This window comes from Prunus persica, chromosome G7 (genome assembly GCF_000346465.2).
Source record: "Prunus persica cultivar Lovell chromosome G7, Prunus_persica_NCBIv2, whole genome shotgun sequence".
Classification (NCBI taxonomy): domain Eukaryota; kingdom Viridiplantae; phylum Streptophyta; class Magnoliopsida; order Rosales; family Rosaceae; genus Prunus; species Prunus persica.
This window is the reverse complement of record NC_034015.1, coordinates 10,039,493-10,049,519: the sequence shown is the minus strand read 5'-3', so window position 1 is coordinate 10,049,519 and position 10,027 is coordinate 10,039,493. Positions and strand designations below refer to the sequence as shown.

General features: G+C 37.5%; 2 protein-coding genes across 2 annotated transcripts; one reads left to right on the top strand and one right to left on the bottom strand.

Moving 5' to 3' along the window:
• LOC18771281 lies at positions 1,806 to 3,826 on the bottom strand. Its single transcript, XM_007203131.2, has 5 exons — positions 3,753 to 3,826; positions 3,468 to 3,666; positions 2,303 to 2,676; positions 1,971 to 2,037; positions 1,806 to 1,814 (listed from the first exon to the last, which is right to left on the bottom strand). Exons 1-5 carry the CDS (start codon positions 3,824 to 3,826, stop codon positions 1,806 to 1,808), a joined length of 723 nt encoding a protein of 240 aa, XP_007203193.2.
• On the top strand, positions 5,605 to 9,972 carry LOC18769497 (probable glycosyltransferase STELLO2). Its single transcript, XM_007204200.2, has 3 exons — positions 5,605 to 7,912; positions 8,819 to 8,945; positions 9,172 to 9,972. Exons 1-3 carry the CDS (start codon positions 6,231 to 6,233, stop codon positions 9,640 to 9,642), a joined length of 2,280 nt encoding a protein of 759 aa, XP_007204262.1. The 5' UTR covers positions 5,605 to 6,230; the 3' UTR covers positions 9,643 to 9,972.

Below are 10,027 nucleotides of genomic sequence, written 5' to 3'. Positions count from 1 at the left end.
AAAGCCACTTTATTCCAAAGTCAATTGTCGCTTAAGCCAAGCGAAAGGTCCTGGAACTTATTTATTCCCAGTCAGAGATGTACACACGATTTTAAACGGACGGTCTAAATTCACCTTATATATAAATCTATTAAGAATATAAATGCGTGTAATAGCCGATTCATGAATATTTGTTCGAAAACATAAAGCTAAATAAAGTATTACAAGCTAGAACTAAAAATAAAGTAATTTAACTATAACTAAAAATACAGTAGAATACGGAGCTTATTACAAGCTAGAAGCTTGGTAAAGGTGTGTAGCTATTGCTTTATGGAAATTGGGTTTGTAGTGAGAAGGAAATTAATTAATAAGAACGAAAGGGTTGGCTAGGTTGGGTTTCATAAATTTTTTTTTGCGTAAAATGTGGGGGATTAATCCCTAAATATAAAAAAAAACTAAATGACAGAGACAGTACAAGTTCTAGGAACTCTTAACAAATTATCATCAAAAGTAGTCTCAACCCAGCTAGGAATCTCATCAAGCACAACAAACTCCAAATCAAAATTATAGCTCCCCTTCACTAAATAGTCAACCACCCTGTTTTTCTCCATGTAGATGTGGTTAATCACACAATTATCCACTTGTCGCACAAGAGCGTAGCAACTGGACAACAAAAGATGCCATTGGATTTCATAAATTTAATCAAAATGATACCGTGTGTATTAAATATCTCTCTTACCAAACTTACTGTTTCATTGAAAACAAACAAACAAACAAACAAACAAAACTTTTAAATTATAAGTCAAATAGGTGGCGTGTGTTCTCATCTTTTTCCTACAAAATGCATCCAAGGCTTACACCTCTACAAACCTTCACTGGAGTGGAGCATTTCACCAAGCATGTGGTGGGTTGGGAATTTTATATTAGGATGAAAAAGAAAAAGTATCTTGGGCTATAGTCCAGGTTAGCCATATGTACGGTCCATCCCTGTTCCTAGTTGTAGAGGATTTATGTTTATAAAGAAAGAAAAAAAAATGATATTATTTATATCATATTTATATATGTTCATAATTAACTGCAGTTTGTGAAGTAAAATAAATCAAGGTTCCGTTTGCATGGAAATATTTAAAAGAAATGAATTTTATAATGTGATCTAAATCCTTATACATGAAATGTGTACCTTCATCCAAATGGACCCAAAAGAATAGCATTTTCATAAGAATATTATTATTATGGAGATGGGTTCTTTGAAGAAAATGCGTTGGTTAAAAACTTATTGTATATATAAGAAAAAAGGCTATTACTTAAATCGCCCTTTGATTCTTTGCTTACGTATTAGGTTTTGTTAAAAGCCAAAGTTGAGGTTGGCCATTCACAAATCACAATGGACAAATGCCAAATTGCAAGGGTTTTATACTTTCCTAGAAGAACATTCCATTGGTAATTGCTATAACTAACTAATTAACCTTTAGTAAAAGTAAAACTCTGCGGTAATTTTAGGTAAAAGAAGCCGCCTTTCCCTCTAGTATTCGGGTTAAGTGCTGTATGCTGCTAAAAAGTACTGAAGAATACGTGTAATTATTAACTGCATGCCATACAATTCACACTTACAATATCATATCATTCCATATTAATTCTATATTATATAGACCATATATATATATTTATATATATATATTTTGGTATATATATCCCAATTTTTAGCTACCCATCATCATAACAAAATTTCCCCAACCCAACCAAGGGAGTGGATCCAAGATAGCTAAAACGGGTCGTAAAGATGACCCATGCCATGCTTAATCGGGTTCCCTTTAGCTTGCCTCTTCTCACGCTATCTGCGAGTCAAGAAGAAGCAAAAGATTAATAAAGAGTTTAAAGAAAAACAAGTATTAATCTAAGAATATGATCACACAAGCATAGATAGTTGTTTTTTCATTTTAAATATATATTTATAAGGAACTTTAATATATATATATATTCATATTATATACCGTGTAAATATAAGGGTTGTAACGGCCTCCAATGCCTGACCTTTTGACCTTCTCAAGCTTCAACAACCTGCATGCACAGAAACACACAATACCCATTTACATCTCGCCACGTCAGAACATTCTTGCCACGTAAGGCAAAGGGTTTTGTTCTAAAATTAACTAAAACATAACAGAACATTATGGTTGGATGCATTTCAACCGTTAGATCCTCATCCTGATCTTCCACAGTTCAGATCTGACGGTTAAGACTCATCACACTAATTTCTCGTCCGCTCGATCACATCCACGTGCACCACGTGTCAAATAGAGAGAGAGAGAGAGAGAGAACTAACATTCTGAGTGCTTTGCTAGTGTCAGGACTGTCACCGATGGTCTGACGAATCTTAACTTCAGAGAAGCAGCAGCCACCGGACAAGAGCTTCAGAATTTCCTCGGCTTTGCGGCGCATGTGAGCCGAGAAGCTCAGCCGCTTCCTCTTCCTCGGCTCCTCCCTTACCATCGAAAGCTTACTGGCACCACGATAATTCCAGGCTGACCATGACGGGTGTCGGCTTCTGCTTTGGCTTCGCGCGCTTGAAGCCGCACAGGAGCTGGTGGACACGCACGAAGACTCCGTGGTAGTCTCAGATCGAAAGGACGCCGTCTCCGACGATCCAGAGACGGTCTTCCAGCTTGTTTGCGTCTTGGAGCGACTTCTCCGCACACCCTAATTCAGAGAAAATTCAAATTATTACTTGAAGAAGAAGAAAATGCTCATAATTGAATCGGATCGATGAAATCGAATCGCTCAACCACTGATTTGGAAATCAAAAATCTTAGAAAGAAGGATCTTATAAGCTTTAGTTTAGATTTATATTGAAAAGCACATTAAAGCAACAAAAATGAACCGAAGCTTCCATGAAAATCGTACAAACTCAGCCAAACGGCAAAATGAGAATGCCAAAAATGGAAGAGAAACAGAGAGAGAGAGAAGCTCAGATTCAGCTTAATTAGATATCAGCTTGAACTTCGTTTCGGGAAACGATTAAAGTAACAAAAGGAAATTAAAAACACAGTTCGGATTCAGATATATAAGATAAAAATTCAGCCAAACAGAAAAGTTAAGAACCAGATCAGATTAATCAAGCAAATTGCTTCTGAGCTTGTAAAAGATTCAATCGGATTATGCAGAAATTTCAGCCAAACAGAGCTTAAAATACAAAGAGAAAAAGGAAGAAAAACAGAGGGAGAAGCTCCGATTGAGCTTCATCTTCATCACATGACGAAGAGAAAAACTGAAGAAAAGCAAATATTTCACTAATAAGCGAACAGATTAAAGCAAGAAAAATCATCGCTCGATCTTCCGTTTGGAAAACGATTAAGGGACGAAGTGAACTCAAAATTCACAGTTCGAATTCAGAGTTGTGAAAATCAACCAAACAGCAAGCAAAATTTAAAAATAGATGAGAAATACAGAGAGAGAGAGAGAGAGAGAGAGAGAGAGAGAAGCTCGATCACCTTGAGCTTCATCTCATGACGAAGAGCAGCAAGCGCTACGATTCTGATCTTACGAGCTCGAATCTCCTCCGTGGAAACCTCGCATGTGGTGATCAACGACGAGAAGGACTTATTGGAATCCCCAGAAACCGAGCTCTCTCTGCAATTCTCTATCTTGCTTCGCTCCCTCACCAACTCGATATCGTCGTCCAAACAGAGCCTGCAAGCAAAAATGCGTCAGAAGATTGAAGAACGATTGAAGCGATCGAAACGCAAATGCAAATTGAAATTGAAGTTTTGGTTTACTTCGGAGGTGTGGTGGCCAGGACTAGCAAAGCCGAAGCAACTACGCGTTCGAGTGGAGATGGAAACGGAGCCATTACTCTCTCTCTCTCTCTCTCAGTTTTCGAAAACTGGCGGTTCCTTGCCTATTATTTGAAAATCTCTCTCTCTAAACCGTTTCCATTTCCGCTGTGGTCACGTGGAGTGGCGGGTGCTGCGTTGGGTAGTGGGCCAGCTGGCTAATTCCACTGTTTATTGGGCTATCTATTCATTGGGCTTATATGAATGTAAACTGGGCTCTGGACTTTTTCGCTGCCATGGACGAGACCCTCATAAACGGTTATAGAAGCGAAACTTGGGAGGTGATACATTCGGAAAGAGGTGAATTGAATTCTGTTGACATCTTTAGCTATAAGTTTGTTGCACACCAATAGGAGGTTTGAGATGTTCAAAAGCGGATCAGAAGTGGATTTTGGGGCCAAAAAAAGGGGTGGTACTGTAGACATTGAAAATTTTCTCTTTACATTTCTACCTTAGACTCATCATCTTCTCTCACTCCCAAATACAGGTGAAAGTTAGATTGAAAATTTAGATTCGAAATTTTTTGAATTTGGCAAGTTCATATTAATTCTTACTTCCAAAAGTTCCGAAAATTATAAATTCCAAAAAAGAGTTGGATTGGAATTAGAATATATCTTAAGATTCTGAAAATTCTGCATTTCGAAATATATTGAGGTTTCGAGGTAAGACCACACACAATGACTAATTTCATGTTGAACTAAACATGATTTAATGACCAAATACACATAGACAATTTGTTCTTTAAAATTATTCTTGTTTTGACCCCAAAAAAAAAAAAAAGGCTATTCTTTAATGACCAATAATTTCCTGTTGGAATCACTTGATTCCGATACATTCTGTCCGAACATCAAGCCTTCTCCCAAACCTCTAAATCACCACACCAACACTCACCGCCTTCTCGCATTATCCAAACCCTAACTAATAGGCGTTGTGTTTTTCTTGATCAATGGAGCATCAAATTGTTGTCTATGAATATTTGAGGAAAAAACAACTATGTTCATTCTTTTGCATTGTGTTTGAAGTCTAGGCGAATATTAGCTTTACTTTAGATCTATGGTGTAATTGGTTTGATTTTGCTCTCTGATCTTAGATGATCTCTTGGGTTGTTCTAGGCCTAGAGCTATTCATGTGAAGTAAATGTTATTTTATTAACAAAAGATGTGAGATTCGAAAGTATACCTGGCAAACAAGTTGTGTTTTTGTGGTGTTTGTGTCCAACCGCCTTCTTAACATATTGACCCATACACGACCCGTTAAGTTAATGGTAGAAATTATCACACACGAACACGACCCTTTAAAATAACGAATGACACAACATGACCCGTTTTAACTTAAATGATCCTTTAATCTGTTTAAAACATAAATTATATTTTTTATAACAAATTGTTAAATAAAAACACCTCATAATACCTCATATTAGACAATAATAAAAATGAAGTTTAAATATTTAAATAAAATATCTTTAAACAATACATCCAGAGAGATAAAAAATAATCATTCACCGAAGTTCCAAATATAAGATGAAATTGTTGATAAAATGTCTTAATACGTAATTATGATTATATCTTAATAGGTGATTATGATTATTTTTAAACGAACACCAAAATAACCGATTAACTTAACAAGTAGCTAACGAGTCCACCTATTTTCAATACAAGCGAATAAAACCGACCTAAATACTGATTTTCTTTTACGAATTTGTTTCGTATTAATGGACCGTGTACAATGTTCCCACTAGCTATTCGAAAGCATGATTTCAAAATTAAGTTCATTTTCGTATTCTGAAGAGACAAGGTTGTCCTATATAGATGGAAATTTTGAGCTAACCATTATTGCCTTCAAATAATACTTACAAGTGGCACAAAATCGTCATTATCATATAATAATGAAATAGGCAGAGTAATAAAGACTCAATCAGTCCAATTCTACCAAAAATTGCAGACTGGCAAATCGAGAAGAACCAACTAACAAGTACAGAATACAGAACATAATCGATTTCATATAAAGAAATAAAAAAAAGAAGAATGAAAAAGAAGAAGACAGAGACCCCACCAAACTGCAACAAGAGAGCAGCAGTAGTTATATAATTCAAGACTTGAAATCTACGAAAGAAACACCAACCATCACAAGTTCAAAACTCTCTCTTTACCATAACTGTCGGCAGCGCAACCACTTGACAGAGAAAGCAAAGCAGCTCACAACTTGCTCAAATCACACGCAGTGGCAGCTCACATAACAAAACTTCTTCTTCTTCTTCTTGTTGTACGGTGCAAAAGTACTGCGAATGAACGTTTGTTGAAAGAGCTCAACAGTGAAGCTCCTCTGATCACTCACAATCAGCTCTGACTCTGAGTCAAGGCATTTCAGACTGAGACAGAAAAATTTGGGATTTTGGGAATTTGGGTTTTGAAATTTTCTTCAATGTTGGTCCAAGACCGTCCAGGACCCAAATCACCGAAGCACTCTCACTCTTCTCAGATCAGAGCCTCACTCTCTTTCGCTCCAAATCTCGATTTCTCCACATGGGTCTCCGAGAATCTATACAAGATCGTCACCGTCGTGCTTCTCATAGCCACAGTCGCCGTCCTCTTCGTGCTTCGAAACATCGGAGACACCGCTGCTTTGCTCTGCTTCGAAACCCAAGCCCAGGCCCTCGAGAAGATTCGATTGCCGCAGCTCGAATCGAACATCAAGCCCATCTCCGACACGTCGTCTCCCTACGCGAGTTTCCGATCTGAGAAGTGGATTGTCGTTTCAGTCTCTAATTACCCAACTGACTCGCTCAGAAAGCTTGTGAAGCTCAAAGGGTGGCAGGTCTTGGCAATTGGGAACTCGAAAACGCCGTCGGATTGGAGCCTCAAAGGTGCTATCTTTCTGTCCCTTGAACAACAAGCTCAATTGGGTTTTAGAGTTTTGGATTATTTGCCTTATGATTCGTATGTTAGGAAGAGTGTGGGTTACTTGTTTGCGATCCAACATGGCGCGAAGAAGATCTTCGACGCTGATGATCGCGGAGAGGTGATTGATAATGACTTGGGAAAACATTTTGATTTAGAATTGACGGGAGAGGGTGCTAGGCAAGAGATTATATTGCAATATAGCCATGAGAATCCTAATAGAACCATTGTGAACCCATATATTCATTTTGGGCAACGGTCAGTTTGGCCGAGAGGTTTGCCATTGGAAAATGTTGGTGAACTTGGCCATGAAGAGTTCTACACTGAGATTTTTGGTGGAAAGCAGTTTATACAACAGGGCATATCAAATGGACTTCCTGATGTCGATTCTGTGTTTTATTTTACACGAAAATCGGGTTTGGAAGCCTTTGATATAAGGTTTGATGACCATGCCCCGAAAGTGGCGTTGCCGCAGGGTACGATGGTTCCTGTTAATTCTTTCAATACAATTTACCATGTGTCGGCGTTTTGGGGTTTGATGCTTCCTGTTTCAGTTAGCACAATGGCTTCTGACGTATTGAGGGGATATTGGGGGCAAAGGCTTTTGTGGGAAATAGGTGGATTTGTTGTAGTTTATCCCCCAACTGTCCATCGGTATGATAGAATTCAGACGTACCCATTTTCTGAAGAGAAAGATCTTCATGTCAATGTGGGACGTTTGATCAAATTTTTGGTTTCATGGAGATCAAGTAAGCATAGGCTGTTTGAAAAGATTTTGGAGTTAAGTTTCGCTATGACAGAAGAGGGGTTTTGGACTGAGAAGGATCTGAAGTTTACTGCTGCTTGGCTTCAGGACTTGATTGCGGTTGGGTACCAGCAGCCTAGATTAATGTCATTGGAATTGGATCGGCCACGAGCAAATATTGGTCATGGGGATACAAAAGAGTTTATCCCGCAAAAGTTTCCATCTGTTCATCTTGGAGTTGAGGAAACAGGGACAGTGAACTATGAAATTGGAAATTTGATTAGGTGGAGGAAGAATTTTGGGAATGTTGTGCTTATCATGTTTTGCAGTGGACCGGTGGAACGTACTGCTCTGGAATGGAGATTGCTCTATGGGAGGATATTTAAGACTGTGATCATTTTGTCAGAGCTAAAGAACCCTGACCTTGCTGTTGAAGAAGGCAAATTGGACTATGTATACAAGTAAGTCTCTTTTCTCATGAATCTGTACCTCTTTTATTCAATTACTTTGTTGGCTCTGCCATCTTGTTAAATTGTTTAGTTCTATCCTTCTGAGTAGCCGTAAGGGTTAAGAAGATAGGGAATGCTGTGGTATAATATTCAATTGAAACCTTGTTTCTTTATTTAAAAACATTAATCGAGGAGTTAGGTTAGATACAAGTTTGGGGCTACTGTTCTCATATTCAAGACCTAGCAGGAGAGGTTTTTGTCACCAAGGAGCAGATGTCATTCCAAGCTCTGTTCCTTTCTTGAAGGCTCAGGCCTCAATTATTTATTTCCTGGGCAAATATGTGCAATTAGTGATCCCTCAGAATAATTGCTAGCTTGTTTCCAGAAATTAAGAATTTAATCATGCATCTTCTTGATTGTGTTTGATTGTGTTCCTCACAGCATTTAAAGTTTAATATTGGTTATTACAAAATACCCTGCGACTGTCAGAAAAGATTTTACTTTTAGAAGAGCATTGTTGTTTTCCTTCTTTTCTCAGTTTCGTGAGTTGGTGCCTTGTGGTATGTATTATGTGCTAGTTAGGTTTATGAAATTTATGTTAAATGAGATCAGTGAGCTGAACAGCTTCAGAAGCAGGCCCTGTAATCCCCAAGTCTGTTTTAGACTGCAGAATCTATGCATAGCCCTAGGAATATGAATACTATTGATTGCTTCTTTCAAAAGCAAGTTTCGGCAGTTGCGTTGTCAATTTTAGTTTTTCTTGGGCATTCATTGTTGTCGCTCATAATTATGGCAGACAATGGTTGTATGTGAAATCCTAACTGCTTTACTTGCATTTTGGTTGAAAGCCTATTTTGGAATTAGTTAAGATGGGCCATCAGTAGTTTTCTAATTGCGCTTTTCAATGTTTCTTTGCAGGTACCTGCCCAAAATATTTGATCGATATTCCGGTGCAGATGGATTTTTATTCCTTCAGGACAATACTATTCTTAATTACTGGAATCTTCTACAAGCAGACAAAACTAAATTGTGGATTACAAATGAGGTATGACTTCTAACACCCCATTTCTTTAAGATTAATGTTTCTATGGCATTTTAAAACTAGTTATCATTGTTGCTAATACACAGTAGATACCTTCTGAATCACTTTACCTAGAAGGAAAGCAAAATACAAAATTGATAATATAGTGCCTTCTTTTTCAAGAGCTGATTGGTTGACATTTAAATTATTGTAATGTCTCTTTCTCTCTTACAATTTCAATCTGATTCAGGTATCCAAGTCTTGGACTACTGTTTCCACAAAAGACAACTCGGATTGGTTTTCAAAGCAAGCAGGCATGGTAAAGAAGGTTGTTAGCATGATGCCAGTTCACTTCCAAGTCAGTTACAAGAACTCTGTAACTAGTGGCAAGAGCATCACGGTATGTAGTTCTGAGGTATTCTACATCCCTCGTCGGTTTGTAGCTGACTTCGCCGACCTTTTTAATCTAGTCGGAAATCTAGAAATTCATCACAAGGTTGCCATTCCAATGTTCTTTCTAGCAATAGATTCACCTCAGAATTTTGACTCAGTGTTTAGTACAATGATCTACGAAGAACAACCACCTTCTACTAATTCTTCATCCCTTTATTCGGCTAAAGTACCTGCCGTTCATCCGTGGAATGTGTCAAGCGAACAAGATTTCATAAAACTAATAAGAACAATGGCAGAAGGTGACCCTCTCTTAATGGAGTTAGTTTGAAGGTAGATTTCTATCTTTTGATACTGAAAATACCAAGAAAGGGGAGTAAGAAGGAAACGTTGTACCACTTTGTTAACTGTCATACAGAACTCTCTTTTTCTTCTTCTTTTTTTCTTTTTTGAGGGAGGGCATCTTTTTTCCATTTTTATTTTTATTTTTTGGTTTCTTTTTCAGTAGGTTTATATTTTACCATTCATTACTGATTGAAGATGCCCTCCCAAAAGATGTATTCATCTCTCTTTTTGATCATGAATATATGAAAGGCAGAATTGTGTATTCAATAATCCGAGTTGGACTTGCAGATTGATTCAAATTCTTGCAATTCACACATTTGGATTATTGTTAGAATGTCTCTTTATCAAACGAAATACTAACTTAAAAATAT